General features: G+C 37.2%; 1 protein-coding gene across 1 annotated transcript in view; it reads right to left on the reverse strand.

The window, feature by feature from the left end:
- The window catches only part of apbb2b (amyloid beta (A4) precursor protein-binding, family B, member 2b), a 68,726-nt gene that overhangs the window by 7,121 nt on the left and 39,697 nt on the right, over positions 1–21,908 (reverse strand). The window contains exons 9-18 of the mRNA XM_073864886.1: positions 21,682–21,735; positions 19,938–20,023; positions 19,748–19,808; positions 15,605–15,751; positions 12,376–12,503; positions 3,303–3,417; positions 3,020–3,107; positions 2,856–2,939; positions 2,411–2,526; positions 506–690 (exon numbers count right to left, since the gene is read on the reverse strand). Coding sequence (XP_073720987.1) covers positions 506–690; positions 2,411–2,526; positions 2,856–2,939; positions 3,020–3,107; positions 3,303–3,417; positions 12,376–12,503; positions 15,605–15,751; positions 19,748–19,808; positions 19,938–20,023; positions 21,682–21,735 — 1,064 coding nt within the window. The remainder of the gene's footprint in view (positions 1–505; positions 691–2,410; positions 2,527–2,855; positions 2,940–3,019; positions 3,108–3,302; positions 3,418–12,375; positions 12,504–15,604; positions 15,752–19,747; positions 19,809–19,937; positions 20,024–21,681; positions 21,736–21,908) is intronic.

Raw genomic sequence — 21,908 nt, forward strand, 5'->3', positions numbered from 1 at the left:
TGTCTCATTTGGGACCATTTAGAGTCCTTTAAAACAGCAATTTTAAACTACATTAAAACTGTTATGTGTTGGGGTCCGTTAAAGTCCATTAAAATGAGAAAAATCCCTGAATGTTCTCCTCAAAAAACATAATTGACATCAAAATTTTGGATGACATGGTGATGAGTAAATTATCTGGATTTTTTTAAGGAAAATGGACCAATCCTTTAATGAGTGTGTGGGATAAAACAATTAATATTTAGAATGTATATAGCAAAACTGCAACCAAAATATATATATATTTTTTGGGATAGCATGAGGTTGAGTAAATTGTGGAAGAATTTTAAGTTTTGGGTGAACTATTTCTTTAAGTTACACCTAGTCCACCTATAACCACAATTCCCTTAGACATGTCTTGTCTGGACACTGGTCTTGAATCTGTGTGATTATATACAGTAGACCAGCATATATTATCTGCATTAAAACTGAAGTATGTAAAGCACTGGAGGTGTTAGAACTGTGAAAACTCAACATGCACGCTGCCTGAACAGCCTCAGACACGCTGCCCGCGTTGGGTTCACACCAAAAAACATGACACTCAAAGTGCTGGTTCCCAGAGTCCATGATGAACGCGAATGAATGCACATCCTTTCCTACTCCCATGAAAGACAGGAATCGCACACGACACTCCACCAGGACTTCCTCTTCCTCCTAATATGAGAGACATTGAGCAACATTCAAAAAATGCAAAGTCTACTTTATAACACTTTCTTCTGAATAAACAAACTACGTATCTGCCACATGATTGCCTGGGATATTTAGGTGCCGAGGCACCTATTATCATTTCTGTTAGTATTAATATTCTTCTTCTTCCCCAATGGGAGTCTATGGCAGCCCTATGAACCATATGTAGGAAAATTATGAAACATAATAGACAATATTTACAAATAGCAAAAAAAAGTTTACATTTCGTACAAATGAGCTAGTAAAATATATAAAATCTATATTTGAAGAGTTTGGTTCCAAAACGCAATAAATCCATTTTGACAAATTTCGGTAAAAACGTGTTTTCTATACCAAGAAAGTGACAAGATGAAAACCACTATTTTCTGTTACAAACTTTCACATAGCATCTTTAGGTTATAAAAACATAAAAAATTCAAATCCATAACTTGATTTTCAAAGATTTATTATAAAAACTAATTCTTTTTTCCACAAAATGCAATAAATCCATGACAGTTTTTTATTTCAAAATGCTATAAATCTATTAAATCAATGTATAAATGTGCATTCATCTTTAACATTTTATATTTATTTAGTTGACTAGTGGTATACAATGACTAAAAAAATTAACATTAATGGCATTAACCAAAACACTTACTTTGTTATATTAAGAACACATTGCTGCGGTTATACTTGACGTCGTCTCTTTACATTTTCACAGCGATCAGCTGTAAAATGTTTTGGTCCCACTCGATTTTCGTTGACTTTGAGTAAAATAATGTAAAGTTTTTCATAAGATCCTCTGGGGTCAATGTTTTAGCATGAGAAGCTTGAGGCTGTCTGGAGAACAAGCAACCGAGTGCCTCTCGCGTAAATTATTAGATGTTGATGGCTTACGTTTCTTTCCCATCACAGAAAACCATCACAGGTTTATCAATGCCATTAAAGTATTATTTTGTTTTGTTTGTTGATCACGTAGTACAAAGTAGATGATGAAAACTAGGACTCCGTGTACTCAGCGCGCCGCCATTGTTTGTTTACATTGCATGATTGGTGGGCTGTAATATCAGGAATGGATTTATTGCGTTCTGTAAAAAAGGAGGAGTGGCGTTTGTCGCATTTTGGGAAAAAAGGGAGAAAAGATGACAGAATATCACAGCGGGTATTGGATTTTGCGTAAAATTAATTGTTTACTTTTAACTACTGACCTGATATAATACTGATTTTGGCAGTAACTCATTTTTTTCAAAAATTGCGTTTATCGCGTTTTGGAACCAAACTCTTCATTTTATGTCCATTTAAACCACATGGCTGTTGAATGCTTTATTCTGATTGGTTTAGAAATGTTCCATGGGTATATTTTTCCGATAAACGCGCACCTGACCTGTCAAATGTCTTAAAATAACGTCCTATAAGCAGAATAATTGACTCCGGTTCTTTGATTTATTTGAAAATAATGCACATCTGCTTCACGTCATGCCGCATTACCCACGTTGGGTGTGCATTATTTTCGAATAATTCACTGGCCTGTCATCAATTTTTCCTAACATATTTACTCATGTGGCAAGTAATGTAATGTAATAAGCAGGATAATGTACATCCAGACGGTTGTTATCGCAAAAAAATAGTGTAGTAATAATACTGCAATACAATACATAGCTTCACATAGATTGTAGTATGTTTAGTAGCTGAAAGGTTCTGTAATTGCCTTCTCTTTGATGACTGTGACTGTTGCATCGGCTACGTTCAACAACACAGGGATCCAGTCGTCTCGTACTGATGATGTCAGCAAATTGTCTATTGCACCGTTGAGAACTTCCATGCCTGGGAAATGGGGGAATACGATCTTGTAGATGCAATTACATATTTAAACATTTAACTTTATACACACTTTATAAAGAAATGTTCTTTCACAAACATAAAAATTATATAAAGGTGTGTGTTTGTGTTAAACGAGTGCACATGTATTATATGTTAAACTAGCCATTAAACAACCAAGTTCATTACGTGCATCTTTATCTGTTTGTGAAAGAAATACATTTTATATAAAGGTGTGTGTTTGTGTTAAACGAGTGCACATGTATTATTGAGAAAAGTGTGAGCGTGTAGGTGAGAAAGCACAAAACAGATCAGGTGTGCAGTGTGATTCTCACCTATAGGTCTAGCAACTGGCGTCATACCAACATATAACACTTCGAATTTCTGCACCAGTTCAGTCTTTGGTGTGGGGAACTCTGCTAATGGTGACACAAAACATACACATTAATACACAAACATTATACGCAAAAAAAAGAAACACACAATCACGCTGTGTTACCTTGTAGTGGGAGGTCAAGTCCGGTATGTGATCTGTCCTGTAGGGATCCTCCAGCCATAGCTTTAGCATTCTTGCGTTCTGTCATGATCTGTTACAAAGTAACAAACAACACTGAGTAAAACATCAATACAGTCGATATCCAAACTGCTGTGTTAAATCAGCACTTAAATTACCCTTTTCCACCGACAAAACTAAGACAGGTACCTACAGTACCTCGGCACAACAACCGGCATCATTTCAGTGGAAAAGGGACTTTGAAGTGTTGGAGCGTATCGTTTCTTACCCTGGAGCAGATCTCGTGCAGACTGGTGGCGATGGCTTTGGCAGGGGTGTCACAGCGGAACACATGACATTTTAATATGCGGGTGTCCTTATCTCGCGCTACATATGCAAAATCCCTGTTTGGCCACAAATGAAAAAAAAATTGATGCAATTTCACAACCCGTACATCTGTTATGTGCTGCATTAAAAAATATATTTAAAGGGAATAAAAACAAAAAATTCAGATGAAACATTTAGCGCTCAAAATATATAACAGTACAGTATGTCACTAAACAATACAAATAGACACTTATAAACAAAAAGTGAGTTGAAGATGTGAAAGTGAGTTTGTATGTATAGATGTGTGTATGGGTGTGTCTGCTAGTTCCCTGATGGATGTGGTGCCCTTTCAGTTTAACAGACAATCAATCTACAACACTAAAAAACACACACACATATTTTAAGCAAACAAAAAATACAAGCAAATGACATTTTTTTTTTTACAACAATATGCAGGTGCACATGGCTGTCTAAGATGAATAACTGTGTCTAATCATCCAGGTGTGTCGTATATACAAAGTTTTTGCTTAAAATAAACTATTATGATCAAAAACAACAGAGGCAGTATCGCACTGCAAGAAAATGATGAGAATACAAATAACAGAAGATAAAATCAATTTACCTCTCTCTGTATCCAGGAAAGCATTCGAGTAAAAGAGAAAGTGATGAGAAAATGCACACAATGGACCTCATTCATGAAACATCATCAGAACCAATTTATGTGTAAATAATTTCTAAAGCCACCCATAAAAACTAAATTAGGGCTATTTATTATCGTCGTTTCCATTACACAACTATAAGATTCAATCGAGTGTTCAAGATTGTTCACCTAACATTCCCTAACAATGTTCCTGGCTTTAAATTCGAGTATTTTACATCAAATACGTCGAAAACCAAGATACAGTATGTGACCCTCCCTGTCTGTGAAATCCCAGCTAAAGCGTTGTTTGTGATTTACTGATTTTTACATAAAATCATCCTACATAATATAAAGAATAGAAAGTAAAAAAAAGTAAAAAAGTAAACTCTGCTAAGAATAAATAACAACAAAGTCCTTTTAAAGTAGTTTATTTATATAAAAAGCTGCCCATATACACAAGAGTCTGCACAGATATTTCACATGCTCAAATCTACGTGCGCCTAGGGGCAGGACAGATGTCATGTCAACAAGATGGCCGCGGCTAGCGACTTCCGGTGTTACGAATAAGCCCTATACAAATGTATTATTAAAGGGCACATATTATGCACATTTTTACAATGTGTAATCAGGTGTGTCTCAGGGGCTGTTTACACTTGGTATTAAGATGTGTTTTGTTGATCGGATCACAAGTGGACGAGAGAGACACATCACGTTTACACCTGGTAATTCAATCTGTCTCTTTTGTCCACTTTTGACCGTTTCTGTCCTGAATACTGTGAGGGGGTGGTCTGTCGAGACTGTGGGCGAGTCTCTCTGTTGTCATTTAAACGCGAACGGGAGTAATGATAAGTTTATATGGACGCAAACTAATATTACGTCGGAGTCCGCTGCTTGTGTTGTAAGTAAACATGCTGCAAAGTGTTTTGCATATGTTAGAGCCTTCTCTGAATTTTCAGCACAATTGATGAAATAAGATCGCGCAACTTTCAGCGGAGACTGCTTTAGTTTTTATCAATGAAAGCCTAAAGATAGCACTGTACACTGTGTGTTCTTGCCAGAAGTCAGAAAAGACGTAAAACATTGTGTTCAGTACCTTATATTAGATAAATGGCCGGAGAGAAGGCGGTCTCCTGTGGCTGTTCGCACACATTCAACCACTGATCGAAAGTGTTTTCGACTACCTCTGAATGTGTTGAAAGTGGTCGAAAGTGGATGAGCTCAAAACGTTTTGAAAACCATTTACACCTGGCATTAATGTCGTCCACTTGTGATCCGATCGACAAAAAGTGTAAACAGCCTGTCAGGTGTGCCTAGAATGTGTTTCAAAATACCTCATTTGTTATAGCATGTCCAAAATCACCCTATTTTTTATGTGTGTACCTTTAAAGGGGCCATGTCACAGGAATTTTTTAAGATGTCAAATAAATCTTTGGTGTCCCCAGAGCACATATGTGAAGTTTTAGCTCAAAATACCATATAAATAATTTATTATAGCATGTTAAAATTGCCACTTTGTACGTGTGCGCAAAAATGTGCCGTTTTGCGTGTGTCCTTTAAAATGCACAAGTGCAAACACTGATAACAATGATGGTGGTTTGTTGAAATTGAAACTCAATTGTTCTGTGAATTTTTGTTTTTCTCTGCACTAAATGGCAGTGCTGTGGTTGGATTAAGAGGTGGTATTATTATAATAAGAGCTCCTTATGACATCATAAGGAGAGCCAAATTTCAACGACCTATTTTTTCATGTGCTTGTAGAGAATGGTTTACCAAAACTAAGTTACTGGGTTGATCTTTTTCAAATTTTCTAGGTTGATAACAGCACTAGGGACCCAATCATAGCACTTAATTATGGAAAAAGTCAGATTTTCATGCCATGGCCCCTTTAAATGCAAATAAGCTACTGCTCCTCACTCCCTTACCAGCAGACACTAGCTGCACTTCCATTACTCTTTCAGCTGCGCAAATTGAAGTATCGAATTGAAAATGTGTCTAATGAAAACACTCTAATTTCGCATAAACTCCCACATATTGCAAAAAAGTTTTTACGCTCGAGTGAGGTGGGTTTTCAGGCAATCCGAACAATGAATATATTGCAAAACTGCAATGGAAAAAATTTATTCGCGTTTACAGGCCACCTGACGTGCGTAAAAGTCACATGACCATTCTTTAAATATGGCACGGTATGTTTGATTGGAGGACAAGACAGAGGAGGTGTGGTCAATATTATGCAACATCACAAGAAACAACAGGCGCACGATATCAACATTTTGCGAGAGTGATTCGCAAGTCAACTGTTCTGTAAGCTTTCGAGTCGCTCTCGCGTAGGGGTGTCACGATTCTCCATCCTTGATTCGATTACATTTTTGATGCTAAGGTCACGGTTCGATTCAATTCTCGATTTTTAAATTTTTTTTTGCTGTGCCATGTTTAGACTAGACTTTTATGAAATATAATATCTGACCTTGAACCGGAGATGCCTTGCCATGTTAGTCGTGCTGCCAGTGGAAAATATGATACACGCACATACCTGATAAAACGAAACTTCCTGTCAGATAAACTTTCCTGTCAGTACTTTGCATCTTAAAAACGCACTTTTATTACCGTCAGACGAGATTGTCTAAATGCTGTTTTCATAACTCTTAAGCAACTGAAATAAGTTGATGTGAAACTTATACAGATCTCAGTTCAGATAAACGACCGTTACTGTCCGCTCTGCTGTGCACACACGCGTGTTCTGATTCAGTTCAGCTGAAGGTGGGAGGCGCGTGCAGTAGCTATAAAGTTAGAGGAGGTTGACTCGCAGCACTCAACACGTGTGATTTTTTTTCACTTGGCAAGCCGACCGGATGTGACATGGGGGCGTGGCAGCATCGACGATTCCAATTTTTAATTTGAAGTTCGAGGTTGTGACTTAATTTTGGTTGATTTCTATTTAAAATCGAAATCGTGACACCCTTACTCTCGCGGTATTTTGATGTCATATGCATGTTGGTCTGTGCAGCGGCATATGAGACCGAACACCCCCACCGCTAGGGCTGGGCAAAAAAAAACGCCTGCGATTCTCATGCATGTAAATGCCGCTCCATCTAAAAGCAGGAGATGACAATTTATTACTAATCATCGAACCGAGTTTATTCATGAGATACGCATGAAAATCGCCGGCTTTTTTTTTTGCCCAGCTCTACTCACTGCCATGGTTTTTGAAAGAGAAGAAAATTACGTTTTGATCGCATAACATCGGTTAATGGAAATGTCTTCGTTTCACAAAAGCTTTTTGTCGACATTTAGAAAATAAAGTTAAAGTTTTGTGCAAATCTGTAATGGAAATGCAAATAGAGAGGCCTTTTGGTTAAAAATTGATCTGATTCCTGTTAATACAGTCTGAGACAAAAGTATCTTTAGCCACATTAGCGCTACAACGTGATAACAAACACATTTAGAAAAGCTTTTGGGTTAAATTAAACAGTCAGTCAGTGGTTGTGGGCAGGGCTTTTTCAGTGTGATGTCACAATAACAAAAGGAAACAGCATGTCTAATAAGACTGCTTTGGTTTAATGGGAATTAAAAAAGAAGGAGGGGGTGGATTTGTTTTTACTGTAAAGTTGCTGAGTTTACACAATGCAAACACACATTTATGTCCAAACACCTTATAAATTCTGTCATCATTTACTCATCCTCATTGTTGTTCCAAACCTGCATGAATCTTCTTCCGATGAACACAAAAGAATACATTCTGAGAAATGATGGCAAACACACAGCAGACCGTGACCACTGACTTCCATAGTAGGAAAAAAATATTTTGGAAGTATTGTGATAAATGATGAAGAAGATATTTTGATAAATGATGGAAAGCACACAGTTGACGGTACCCATTAAATTCCATCATCTTTTTTTTATTCCTACTATGGAAGTCAACGGACACTATATGCTGTGTGCCCACCACCATTTCCCAAAATATCCTCTCCTGTCTTCACCAGAAAAATAAAGTCATACAGGTTTAAAACAAATTGAGGATAAGTAAATGATGACAGAATTTTCATTTTTGGGTGAACTATCCCTTTAACATCCAAAATACAATTTTTTTTAGTGTATCATCAAATCTGCAAAAGGTGAAGAGAAAATTTCAAATGTAACTAAATTATACGATTTATCCACATGTTGATAAGATTAATATCAAGTCAAATTTCGTAAAAAAAAGTAAAGAACAGCACAACAGAGCCACATATTAATTCTATGTAGTTCCTCTACACAGTAGATGTCTATAAAGTAGAACCTTATACAATTTTTATTGGTTCCGCAATACTGATTTATATATCAGCCCCTGTAGTAAATTCCCTCATATGCTGCCACTGGTGATCTCAATTCAAAAAATGACCCATACTGCAATAGTGTAACATTTTCTGAACCACTGCAATAAAGATTAGAATTTCCATTAGGGAGAGCGAGAGAAAAAGTGAAAACAAAAGCAGCAGGTGTGACGAGACAATTCAGAGATTTATAATGATGTATGTGACATCTAAACATGAGGGTTGCAGCGCACAGCCGGTTGAGGGCATGAATATGCAACACTGTGGTAATTAGAAAATAAATTCAAATGAACTCAGCGCCCTCACTGTTGCTCAGAATGAACCTGAGAGTGCTAAACCTGCTCAGGTTGGGATGTTTTACAGCACCTCAGTAGGAGTCGACAGCAGGCAAATGTGCTAGAAAGAATGTCTCAAGGAGAAACAGGAAAGTACAGGAAACAATGCAAGCGGACCCAGGACAGCATGCTGAGGAACCCCTGAGGGATTTAACAATGGGATCTGTGCTATTCTGCATGCACGTGTGGGATGATACCAGAAAGATCAGAAAAAACACGCTTGAAGTTTCTCTCGCATGTAACTTCTCACTGTGACCTCATTTAAGAACCACACACACTACATTCAACGATACTATTTTTAGAATATAACGCAAAAAAGTGTATGCATAAAATACCCTTATTACACTTTAAATAAATACATATTCAGGGAACATCCACCTCCTCAGCCACATCAACAGTGAATCCACCCACTCCACCTTCATTTACTCATCCTCTTGCACTCCAGCATGCTTTCATTGAAAACTAACATGCATATGCTGGTTTTCTAGTTTAAGATGATTTCAAAGCCTGGTCAAGCTCGTCTCCCAAAACAACCAACTAGTGGGAAAAAAACATAAACCTCAAAACCAGACTGCCTCACTGGTCTGGGAGACCCTTTTAGCAAGAAACCAGCAAGGTTTAACAACAAACGCCATGCTGCAATATGCATATTGAGCAAAGCAAAGGATGAAAAGTAAGAAATACAGAACAGAAACAGAAAGACTACTTACATTTAGTTAAAAAACATGCTTTTCCATCTGCACCATGATCCGGCTCCACACTTCTACAGATTTGTACCTTCTTCCCTCATCCTCCGCTCTGCTAAAAACATGCAGCTCACCTCTCTACGCTCGTTCTGTCTTTTTTACCCCATCTGTTTTTCGCTCCCTCTCCTTCTATCCAATCCCAGCATTCACTCTACCCTCCCCCTACTGCTCCGCTTGTCGCTACGGTAACTTCCCTCCGGGTCTTGGGAGGAAAACGTTTTGATGGGCTTAGTGGCGTATTGGCATAGGAGAACATGTCGATCAGAAGCAAGCGCATGCTTAAACGGTGAGACTGTTCAATGTTTCTAATACACCCCAAAGAATGATTTCCAATTGACCGGACAGCGACCTCTGGTGGTCAATGTGTAGTATTGCTCAGAATCAATGAGGCAAAACGGTGATTCAGCAGCCCTGATAAAGTATGCTGCATTCCTCCCATCTGCATCATTCACACACACACACACACACACACACACACACACACACACACACACACACACACACACACACACACACACACACACACACACACACACACACACACACACACACACACACACACACACACACACACACACACACACACACACACACCAGTAAGCCCTTCTGGGACTAAAGCAGAAAAAGTGAATCTCCTCGGTAAGAGAGTGTGTAGTAAGAGATGTCTACGAACACAGATATGCACACCAGCAGCCCATATATCAGTGGATTAAACTTTTATTTGCACCCGGCTCTTCGTCATCAATCTTTTATTTCTCTCCTCCTTTCAGTCGGGCGACTTCTTCAATCCAAAATCATTACAGTGACCTTTAGTGTGGAGTACGTCTCTGCATACATTAAGGCAGAGAGATTAAATGAATCTCACATGTAGCGTTAAGGCAAGCTAAGACATCCCAGGTGCAAAGATGCTGAGGTTTGCCGATATAAAATCTCTAATTCAAATGAGATGTGACAAGTTCTGCGCTTGACACAATTTAAGATGAGAAACGAGGAGTGCGGCACACAGGATTCGAGAGCTTTTTAGCCTTCATTTACAAATCAGGATGGATCCAGGCCAGACTTAAACCTGGACCATAGTGAGCTAACAGATCTTATGTGTCACAAGCACATGTAAATGTTTCTTAAATACATACATGAATGTGTGTATTTATACGTAATAATAACATACAGAACACACTCATATTTTGCCAAAAATCACGTTTATTTTGTATGCAATTAATCGCGATTAATCTTTGCCCAGCACTAATTATATGATTTATTTGACATAAAATACTTTATTTTGAGTGACTAATTTTGAAAATGTAAATGTTGAAAATTAAAATGATATGTGCATACATTGGCAACATTCAGTAAATATGTAACATTATTTGTTTTGGATGATAACCAGTGATGGGAGTAACGCGTTACTGTAACTCCACTACTTTTAGCAGTAACGAGCATGTAACGAAGTATTTTTTTAAATCAAGTAACGCAATTACAATTACTGAAATTTAAATGAGTTTGTTACTCGCGTTACTCTATTTTGTAAAAAATAGACAAAACATATCTGACGTCGCAGGACCGTGGTTGGCGGCGCAATGAATCATTACACTTTATCATAGCTGACAGTGCATTTAGAATGAACATGAAAAATCTAAACGGGACAACATACCTTTGTTTAAAAATATCCGACAAAACAATCCACGTAGCCTACTCCGTTTTCTGATTAAATATCTTCCTTTAATCCTGTGTATCATTTAAATCCAACAGAAAACAAACAATATATGACCAAAGAGCGCAGTCCCTGTCGCAAGCTTCACAAGCTGTGTTCCAATTCAAGGGCTGCACCCTACTAAGCATGCGATAAAAGGTGAACACTCGGCCTTTCAAGGCGCTCAGAAGTTTGCAAAGAGAACTGAAATGAGACGGTCTAACCTTCGGAGGACCCATAATTTGCGTCACCTGCTGCACGCACATCGCACCTGTCAGCAGGACACAGCGGAGACGTTTCTAATTTATTAAAATAAATATGAAATCAGAAAAATTATGATTTATTTTAGAAAATATGACATGTTGACACAATTGTCTCCAAATTTTTAAAGAGACACTACATTATATATTTTTGTAAACATGCAGAATATTTGTCTAAATGGTCTAAATGATATACATAAATAAACTAAGTTTACATATTAAGATAATTTCTAACAAAAATATTCAAAGGTTGAATCTAAAGCAAAATAGGCTCCTACAGTATGTGATATATTAGAGTCTTACGTGTAAAATAGCCCATCCATATCATTTTACTGTTTGACTGTTCAGTACTGTTCATATTTACATTTAAAAAGCAGACATAAAAGTAACTTAAAAGTTACTTTTCTAAGTAACTAATTACTTTTAATATACAGTAACTGGTAGAGTAATTCAGTTACTTTTAAAAGAAGTAACTAGTAACTGTAACTAATTACTAATTTTCAGTAACTTGCCCAACACTGATGATAACCAGCCAACCAAACATGAAAGGTAGAAAACTGAATTGTCGTAAAAAAAACCCTGATGGTGTCTATAAGAGATTTAGGGTGTATGTGTTTGTGTGTGTTGTCACTTATTTAAAATTCCTCTCTGAGTCATAACCCTCGACTGCCCATCTGTGCCGTTTCCAAATCTGTGACATTTCTAACACCAAAACAGCTCACAATTACCTCCTACATTTTCATCAGAAAATATTCAATTATGTTCAGTTTATGTTATTTTGCTAAAAATCTCAAAAATTCTTTACCATTTAACTTGTTCTCCATAACTAACCCATACCAAAGATATTTAATATTAACAAGATGGGTATTGATATGAATGGGGGAAATCGCACTGGTCAGAAGGGCCGCTCTAGTCCCGCCTCCCAGTAAAAACAGCCAATCGTCAATCGATTAAGAATGGAATCATCTGGGAGAGAGACTTGACAGGTCAGTGACACGACTTCCTTAAAAGGACTTTGCCTGTACCAATCGTCGACATGGCAACTAATGCTTACCTTCCATTATCACGTCCGACACCCCACACACGGATGCTTGCTATTGGCTGAGAGTGTAGAACGCTGCGATCCATCGGGTCAACCAGATTCAGCATGTTGTTTTCTAGAATGAGGTACATATCCTTCCCCTGGACAGACACACAAAACAGGACATCATGAAGGCTCTGTCCAAAGCTCCTTGTTGTTTTATTCTTACATAAGTAGTTGCGTTCAAAGGCAGCATCTTTACTTAAACGGATAGTTCACCCAAAGATGAAAATTCTGTCATCAGTTATTCTAGGGTGACCATATGTCACCATATGACTTGTCCTGGCCAGGATTTCGGGTGCGTCTTCCGGAAGTTGTATTTGTCGACCGCATATGTCACAAAGGATTATTATTATTATTACAGAAAAGCAATCGTTACATTTTAAGGTAAGAATAAAACTATGATTGTATGTCTTATGTTTTTGACTGAATGGCGTATGCGGTCAACAAATACGACTTCCGAAAGGCACACCGAAATCCTGAACGCATCTGGGAAGAATGGCACGTATGGTCACCCTAGTTATTCACTCTTATGATGAAAACAAATGAAGGTGTTTTAAGGAATGTTTGTAACCAAACCGATCAGAAGCCCCACTGACTTACATAGTATTATTTTTCCTACAATGGATGTCAATGGGGCTTCTGATCGGTTTGCTTACAAACCTCAAAATATCTTCCTTTGTGTTTATCAAAACAAATACATTTATAGAGGTTTGTAATGCTGCGTTCACACCAGCCGCGGTAGAAGCGTCAAGCGCGAGTGATTTCAATGTTAAGTCAATGAAAAAATGCGTTTACGTGCGTCTGGGTGTCTTGCGGTGCGAATGAGGCATTTAGGGTGGCGCTGTAGACGCGAATTCGTCTCATTCGTGCCTCTAGTTTGCATGAATAACGCGAATTGAGCGTTGTCATACGAAATGCGCGAGTTGAAAAATCTGAATCTTTTCAGAAAAACGTGCTGCGTTAACCAATCAGAAGCTTCTTCTAGTAGAGACTTGATTACAGGAAGTGAGCGGAGTCGCAGAAGCCCCTCCCATGACGCAAATTTCCGTGTGAATGTCACGAATGACTAAAATTTTTTACGTGCGTGAATGAAGCGAGTAAACTCAAAATGTTTAAAGAGTAACTAAACCCTAAACCAAATTTTTTTAGTTATTGATCTGTAAGAATGGGGCTTTGTTAGTGCTGTTTATTGATTTTAGTAAGTTTTTCAATACTACAATATATGGTGTCAAAACGTTGACAGGTTGAACGGTGGCTACTGCAATTGAATTTTCCTATTGGATGTTGGGTCCAAAAAATAACTCGTGATGTATGCAGGTTCAAGCTCACCACGCCCTTGTAACACTCTTACCACACACTTGGTACGAGCTTAGTTCGTCCCCTCTACCTCCGTTGGGATCTGCCCACTTTTCTTGCATTTTTCAAATATTGCCAGTGGGTGGAGTCAGGCTCTGACCAGTGTTTTAGTTACGCTTTAAGCATCCAACAACATGTGAATAGCGTGTTTTGCCCCCCTCTACCGCGTTTGTTGTGAATCCAGCATAACAACATGAGGGTGAGTAAATTATGACAGAATTTACATTTTTGCGTGAACTATCCCTTTAAAGCCTCATGTGACTGATTATGAATGCTGTACATACAGCAACTGTGGGGGCTCTTCACTGAAAGCACATCACCCAAACGTGGAGCTGGGTAAAAATTCAGTAAACAGACTATTTGTAAGTAGACTGAACCAATTCTTTCAATATTAAAAAAATATTTATAATAAACGTTTCTTCTGCTTTATTCACCATCTTGTTTGTTACAAGGCAATATGGGATTGGAATGCAAACAAAGCTTCTTTACAATTTAGCCAACAAAACAGACAACATGATCTCACAAAAAGTCGTGTTATATTCACGCAAAACTGTATTCATTTATTTGTGTCCATGGCACAAAACTCTATTGCAACATAAAAAACACTGTAAATAATGCCACAAAACGTTGCTTACATAGGCAGCTTAATAGATTATAGAACAGAGCCAAAGTCACAATCAGCTGTTACGGTCCTAACAATGCTTGTGCCTGTGTGTTGGAAGAACTAAATAAATGATCAGACCAGAAAATAAAAGGCAGCCAGAGAACAGAGACTCTCTTCCACTGTGTCCTGTCAAAACACATTAAACTCTATTGCTTTTCCTACATGACATTTCATCACTCCCTCCCCCTTTTCATCTCTTTCATACCCTCTGCCTTTTTCTGTAAGCAGATAGAGGTCACGTAAAGGAATATTCCATTTTCTTAAAAGAAAAATCCAGATAATTTACTCACCACTGAGGAAAACATTGCAGGATTTTTCTCATTTTAATGGACTTTAATAGACACCAACAATTAACACTTAACTCAACACGTAACAGTTTTTTTCAACGGAATTTCAAAGTACTAAAATACAATCCCAAACGAGGCATACGTGTCTTATCTAGCAAAACGGTTGTCACTTTTGACAATAAAAATAACAAATATACACTTTTAAAGCACAACTTCTCGTCTAGATGTGGTCGTGATGCGCCAGGTGACCCCACGCAATACGTCATGACGTCAAGAGGTCACAAGACGAACGCGAAACTCCGCCCCAGTGTTTACAAGTGTGTTGAAAGAAGACCGTTCCTACGTTGTTGTATGTCAACTGATACTAATTAATGTCTTTGTGTCAGTTTACTGTTTACAATGGTCCGCAAATGTGCGTTTTATATATGTAACACGTGACCTCCCTACGTCACTACGCATTTACGTTAGGTCGCGCTGGACCGGACCTAGACGAAAAGTTGTGGTTTAAAAGAGCATATTTTTTTTCTTGTCAAAAATGACAATCGTTTCGCTAGACAAGACCCTTATGCCTCGTTTGGGATTGTTTATAGTCCTTTGAAACTCCGTTGAAAAAAACTGTTACGTGTTGAGTTAAGTGTTAATTGTTGGTGTCTATTAAAGTCTATTAAAATAAGAAAAATCCTGCAATGTTTTCCTCAAAAAACATAATTTCTTCTCGACTGAACAAAGAAAGACATCAACATTTTGGATGACATGGTGGTGAGTAAATTATCTGGATTTTTCTTTTAAGAAAATTGAATATTCCTTTAAAAAACATATTGTGTGTATTTTTAAAAGAATATGTTTGAATATGTACTGTAAAAGACAGAAAGTGAATGAGGGAGCGTCTCACCTCTCCCCAGATGCCCACGGTATCTCTGATGTCGTTCTTGCAGTAAGACAGTTGGCGAATGCAGTTATTAACAGCGACACTGCTTTTACCGGGAGCCAAGTCCTCTTCTGCCATCTCGACCCAGCCGAGAGATCGCACAGCGAAACACTACAATAAATACAAAGACAGCGATTACACATTGCTGTACAGCAATTAATGCTAATACAAAGTAAAGCCTACAATAAGCACAGTACAATGTGAATTTTTTTTGTTTTATATCCAAATCCTCACAGAAAAAGCAATGACATGGCCAGTACCCTTCAAAAGTACACATTTGTAACTAAAGAATGCATGTTAGTACCTTAAAGGGACACTTCTCTTTTTGAAAATATGCTAATTTTCCAGGTCCCCTCTCAAAATGCAGATACTAGACCTGCCTTTGGATGACCTTTAACAACTAAAGCACTATTGCAAAAGCACAGTGCAGTATCTACGAACTAAATGTGTTCACTCAACTTTTTCTCATGCTTCTTAATACATTTTGATTGTTTTTAATAACTGTAATAGTTTTATTGATGTTTGCATGTTGTGAATGCTAAAAATGCTCCTTTTACCACAAAGAGTATTTTACTCATTTTATTAATTTTTATTTATTAATTTACATTATACGAGGTTTGCTTTAAAAACAGTAGTTAAAAATTAACACAAGTTAAAAATAGAAGAACATGTTTGTCCCAAAGACATTATTGTAACTAACAGTATGCCCATTTTAGTTAATTTTCATGTTGTCTCAAAGTAGCACAGTTATGTAAACTTAGATATTCTTAAGATTATAGCTTAAGAAGTACTAAACAAAATGTTTTAATATTAAGTAGCCTACAAAATTAGTTCGTGGAAAAAGAGCACTTATTATGGAAGTGTACTTTTTCACCTAGCGTGCTTTCTGCCGGCCCCGGCTGCGCTCGTCAGGTTGACTGAGCGCCGTTAACTTTGCCTAACAATATAACTTTACCAGACTTTTATCAAACAAAGGAGTAACCCCTGTCAATACAATTGGATTAGCTGCCTAAAAAGTGGAGAGATGTTCGAATCAACAAACACCAATGCGACTGAATCGGATTATATCATTATTGTCGGAGGATATTGCCTTCAATGGACGAGCACAGGTAGGTCAAAACTTGCTAGCAGCTGGCTAGTTAACTACTTATAAAGCTGTAATTTGCCTATGTATGAGTTATTATCTTGCTATCTTCCTTACCCGTATTTGTTTATGTGCATTTTAACGCGAGTTCAACCATCATTTGGACGTGGCATTGTGCCATGGTTGGTTTGTTGTTGTGTGTTACGATCGGGGAAAACCGCAGTATCTGCTGTGTCAAAGCCGGGGAAACAAAGCCAGAACGCAGTAACGTCACTTACTGCGGTTTGCCTTGGTATTAGCATGGATTTTGTAGTTACTGCAATTTTGACACCCTCATTTCTCTGAAACGGGACAAAATTTAACTAAGAGACTTTGTCATAAGACAGAACAGATGTCATAAAGCTCGTTTCAAGCCTTAACTCCATTTTGACCAAGCGTGTAGTTACTGCGCTTTCGCTTTGGACGGCAGTATACTCTCATTCTGGCGTCTATACTCTCAATAATCAAGGAGTTTGCTGCTGTAACATGGCTGCAGCCGGTGCAATGATATTACGCAGTGCCCGAAAGTAGTCCTCTGCTATTGAAAGTAACCAAGGGGACTATTTTCGGCTGCTGCGTAATATCATCAGCCATGTTAGTATAGTTCCTAGCCATATCTGCCTAAAAAAATGCAAATTTAAATTTTCTGTCGGTCTTAGTACACGATGTAACTACAGAAGAGCCAAGTTTTAAATAGGAAAATTATCGAAACTCTTTGGTTATTTTTGAGCGTGATGCTAATGATCTAATCAGATTCAATGGATTATGCTAAGCTATGCTAAAAGTAGTCCCGCCGGACCAGGAGATCGGCTGAAGAATGGATTCCAAAACGGTAAAAATCAAATGTTTAACTCTAGGGGAGCTGGAAAATGAAAATATTTTCAAAAAAAGTGGAGTGTCCCTTTAAAGGTAGATATTTGTACCAAATGTATGTTTATCTGTACATAAATAGTACATATTTGGACCTGGGTACTGTCCCAGTGACTCTTTTGTACCATTATTTTTAAGAGAGAGAGCGAGAGAGAAAGAGAGAGAGACTGATAAAAGGAAACAACTCCTTAAATTTTCACACAGCATTCTCCAAGAATAGCTGTAGGTATGAAAAGAGAGAGCGCATTATGCATATCCACAATCATTTAAACACACACTTTCATGTCAAAGTGCTAGGATCAAAGAGAACATGTCGTTCCCTCGATCTTTCATCTTCCACTCTTTCCTTATCTCTCTCTTTCTCTCTCCTGTTTTTGTTTCCTTTTTCTGACACACTGTAATGAGCCCTAAAGATTTTAGAGCTGCATATATGCAGTTAAATATATGAGATTAAATATATTTGATTTAGTTTTATATTTTATGCATGACAAATATGCATTTGTGTTGTATTATAATATTATGAAGAGAGGTCTTAGTGTATTTTGTGCTAGTATCAAGGTTACTCATTTCGTTACTACATCAATACACAAGTGAATGCTTTTCTTTCAGGGGTCAGCAGATGGCACTGTATGTCTAGAAATACACTGGATGTCAAGTTTCATACAGGGACGAGCCATTAACAATGTTTATAAGACAGGCAGTGTTGATGATTTACATGTATCGAACATCATAAAGCCATATAGTTACCATAAATGATTATTACATATAAATATACTCACAAGATCTAAAAACAAGGTACATTTTTTAGGGTGATAGAAAAACTCCTATTCCATTTCTCTTTAAGGTGAACTGTGTACCCCTATATCAACAAATTGTTTTCTAATACCAAAGCATCCTTCAAACAAGACATTTAGCAAAGTGTATGAGATAAAGTATAGTATATGTACAAAGTGGTAATTTTATGGTTCTCTTTTATTTGTCTAAATGTTTCTTTGATACCCAGCAATAAAGAAATTTTGTTTAAAAGACGTCAAAACACAGCCCAGACGTCTAGGCAAAATTTAGACGTCTAACCATTTGCCAAAAATAACATGAAGAGTTTAGTTGCAAAACGAGATAAATCCATTTTTTTAACATTTTTGTCAAAACATGTTTATTATTATGTTATCATGTTATTATTTTGTTTTATGGTGCTACTTAGCTGTATTTTGTAAGTTATGAAGGTTTAAATCAAAGCAAACCAACTGCAATTGAATTGATATTAAATTGAATGCACAACCAAAAAAACTAGATTTCTGAACAATTAAAAAAAACGGATTTATCTCGTTTTGCAACGAAACTCTTCACATGTAACTAAATTCAGGATAATTTTGGCTCGAAATGGGTTAATCATAGCCGGACTATCGGGTTGATAGTTAACCTACATTGTGAAATGATGGCTGTTGCTTGCTGGGTATTTGTTAAGATGCTTAAACACAAACATCATACAGTATGTAATATTGCTTTTTAAGTAAATGTATCTTGTTTGTTCAGATATTGTTTCATGAAAGACAAAAATACACTGCAAAAAATGCCTTTCTTACTTAGTATTTTTGTCTTGTTTTCAGTAGAAATATCTACAAATTCTTAAAATAAGATGCTTTTCTTGACCTAAGAAAATAAGTCTAATTTTTAGACAAAAAATATACAATTTAAGTGAAAATGTGCTTAAAACAAGCAAAAATATCTGCCAGTGGGGTGAAGAAAAGTTATTTTTCCTTAAAAACTCAATTCAAGCAAAATTGGCAGATATTCTTGTTTTAAGCACAAATTTACTTATTTTGGTTCTTAAAATTAGAAGTGTTTTCTTAGGTAATTTTGCTCATCAAGAAAATACATCTTTGTTTAAGAATTTTTAGATATTTTTACTGAAAACAAGACAAAAACACTAAGTAAGAAAGGCATTTTTGGCAGTGTACTGATTAAATGCATTTTGCAGTGTAATTGTGTCTGCACATTAAGCGGAGATAAGAGAAAGCATTTTAACATTGCACATTTTCAACACTTTGGCTTTAAGTCCTCTGTGGGGATGAGGTATGTGTCAACTATAAAAGAACAAACTCAAGGTTTCTCACCTTGACTTCAGGGTCACTGTTTACACTGCTCGAATCTTCCTCTTCCACAGGAGCAGGGTTTCTGAATGCACACAAAAACAGTCATTTTATTACATTTTATTGCTTTCACACACGCTGAAAAGCATTTTAAGGTTTATATCTCACTATACAGTTTTTATTCTCTCTCATGTTTTCTGTTTTATGCACACACCGTAGCTTGAGGGAGGCATATCGGAGAGTTGCTCCTTCAAACTCCTTTAGACTGGGGTCAGGGTTTACTGTGGCTGCCTGCAGATCCTGTGACAAAAAGAAAGCAGAGGTGCTTAGATACAAGTCTACAAACCTATGGTAAACCCACAAACATGCAGCCTATGCATGGAGTCAGTGCACTGAGATTTGTGAAGATCATGCCTAGTGTAATTTGTTAAAACAATCATAGTGGTTAAACAAACTGAACCAAAATAATTTGTGTGCCTTAAAGGGGTAGTTCAACCAAAAATGAAAATTCACAAACATGTGGTTATAAAATGGTACCACCTTTTATTACGTGGAGCAGATGTTCAGTTGTTTATCTTTAGGGTAAATACATAAGATGACAGAATTTTCATTTCGAGGGGAGCTATGCCTTATTAACTCCAAAATAAGAAACAAACATTCCCAATTTAAACACAAGAGAAGAAAGCCATGCTCAGCTGCGAGGGTTAAGGTTCAAAAGTTAAAGCGGCACAAGATTTCAGCACAAAATTACATCAGTAGAATGTCTACAAGTAGGCCGTGACATCACAAAGTGGCGGCTGATGACTGCTTTTCCGAGGGGCGCAAATTCAAAATATGTGTTCGGAGTGTCATGTGTGTTGCTTGTGTTTTTCAAATATGTGTTTTTTGCGCAATGTGAACTATGTGCATCAGGTGTTTTGTCGAGATAAGTGCCTGCTGCACACGTGTCAAAACCATTTATGATAAAAGAGACGCTCACGTTCACAGTTTAACAGTATACTCTGATTACGCATGAGATTATGCGAGTATCTGGCAAACGCGAACGTCTTTTTTATTATAATCCCTTTGGACGCGTCTGCAGCGGGCACTTGTTTTGACGGAACACGTGATGCACATAGGTTCGCTTGACGCGCCGAACACATATTTTGAAATAAGGAACCACACATGACGAGAAGAGTTTAATATATAAAAAGATATTCTGCTATATAAGACTTATCATATCTATACTATGTACTCTAGTTATATATATGGCTGATATAAAGTTTGTGTTATGGGTTTTATTCTGGGTCTACTTCAATATGTTGAGCCAGAGTTCGAAATTAACACCTGCCAAGCACCTCACAAAAGCAAATATTGGCTTTGATGAGTAAATAAAATAGGACTTCTCACTAGTTGCCTGGTTATTTTGAAGGAACTGCAACATAGATGAATAAAATTGCAAGAATTGTTAACTCACATGAGCTGTCTATTAACTCTTTCGCCGCCAGCGTTTTAAAAAAGAAGTTGCCAGCCAGCGCCAGCATTTTTTATGATTTTCACAAAAGTTTAATGCCTTCCAGAAATGTTCTTCCTTAAATATATAAACATACAATATATAAAATCTTACCTATATTTGTTCTCTTTTTATCCTCATTCAAATATGTTTTTTTTTAAATACCAAATATTCAATCGTCAATAGCGGGGAAAGAGTTAAAAAGTCAACTCTTGTACATCAAACAACACACAACTGCAGTAAACTGAGCTGCCTAGTCCTGTTTTCATGGAGGCAAAATACTAACATTTTTTAAACAATAAAAAGTTTTGTATTTATAGCCTATTGAATTTTCTCAGTTCACCCATCATCTGTAGGTTTGGCAGACGTTTGTTCAACTCCCTCAGTGTGTGTCAACAGCAGTTTAAGGAGACATTCTACTGTGTGTTTGCTTTTGTGTTCATTTGAGATTGCTGGAGATACTGACCTTCCAGATCTCACTATCAATCTTTCCCACTGCAAAATCACTCCATGGCTGTTTCTGCATCATTATTCACACACGCACAGGGAGAACAAGGTTGAGGGATCAAGGGTAGGAGGGCGGAAAGAAACAACACAGGGTTGTTAGATCACCCGACAAGCATGTGTCTGTATGTTTACTTTGAGTGACTGTGTCTGTGTGTGTTTGATTGTGATTGAAGTTAGATGCAATAT

Source organism: Misgurnus anguillicaudatus, chromosome 3 (assembly GCF_027580225.2).
Source record: "Misgurnus anguillicaudatus chromosome 3, ASM2758022v2, whole genome shotgun sequence".
NCBI classification, from domain to species: domain Eukaryota; kingdom Metazoa; phylum Chordata; class Actinopteri; order Cypriniformes; family Cobitidae; genus Misgurnus; species Misgurnus anguillicaudatus.